Source organism: Buceros rhinoceros, unplaced genomic scaffold, assembly GCF_000710305.1.
Source record: "Buceros rhinoceros silvestris isolate BGI_N320 unplaced genomic scaffold, ASM71030v1 scaffold38866, whole genome shotgun sequence".
In the NCBI taxonomy this organism is placed as follows: Eukaryota; Metazoa; Chordata; class Aves; order Bucerotiformes; family Bucerotidae; genus Buceros; species Buceros rhinoceros.
Window position 1 is genome coordinate 1 of NW_010417588.1, and position 780 is coordinate 780.

Here is a 780-nt window from a genome sequence, read left to right on the forward strand (position 1 = left end):
GCCTGTGAGAGGCCGCCGTGTCCGTTCTCCCTGATTGCGAGGGGACGCGGGGGGGTAGGGCTGGGAGTACCTGGGAGGCTGCCTGCAGTGCACTGATGGCAGCCAGGGAATAACTTTCTCTTGCCCGTTCTTGGTAATCTTAGTTGTGTTTGGTCGCTCATAGGCTCCCTGAACTCCACCCTCTTTCCAGCTGTGAGTTTAAGGGTTGTCTGGCACAGCCGGCAGCTCTCACTTTGGTTCAGTAGATTTGCATCCTGCTAGGGAGTGAATTGTACCTGCTTGTGTCCCTGTCATCGCCCAGGCTGACAGAATCGGGCCTTTCTATGGTTGACTGGCACCTGGTGAAAGAGATGAAACCCCCCAGAACGCAGCAGGAGTGGGAAGCCGAGTTCCAGAAGTATCAGCAGTTCCCAGAGTTCAAAATGTGAGTGTGCGGAAGCAGCAGGAGGGTGAGCTCGGAGCATCCTCCTGCAGCTGAGCCGCTTGAGGAGCTGTTGTAAGGGGGAGGCGTTTGCTACCATCACTAAGAAGGCACACGGCCTGTCTGATGGCAGCTCCTTCACTGTCACATCCTTTCTTGGAGGAAGCTGATCCCTTGTCACGCAAAGTGGTGTCACATGGAGCGGTGGTTGTTTTACTGTCTTCAACAGCCTGAATCACAGCATGACGCTGGCAGAGTTCAAGTTCATTTGGTACATGGAGTACTCGCACCGGATGTGGGGCCGTGCTGTGGGTCTGGCCTACATTCTGCCTGCCGCCTACTTCTGGCGCAAGGGCTGG

The 780-nt window shown here is 55.9% G+C and overlaps 1 protein-coding gene across 1 annotated transcript in view; it reads left to right on the forward strand.

The window, feature by feature from the left end:
* Window positions 1–301: 301 nt before the first annotated feature.
* Window positions 302–780, forward strand: part of LOC104495287 (cytochrome c oxidase assembly protein COX15 homolog) — a gene marked incomplete at both ends in the record, with an annotated part of 3,657 nt that continues 3,178 nt past the window's right edge. The window contains 2 exons of the mRNA XM_010138236.1: window positions 302–424; window positions 651–780. The exon at window positions 651–780 is cut by the window's right edge and continues 25 nt beyond it. Of these exons, the coding sequence (XP_010136538.1) occupies window positions 302–424; window positions 651–780 (253 nt within the window). The remainder of the gene's footprint in view (window positions 425–650) is intronic.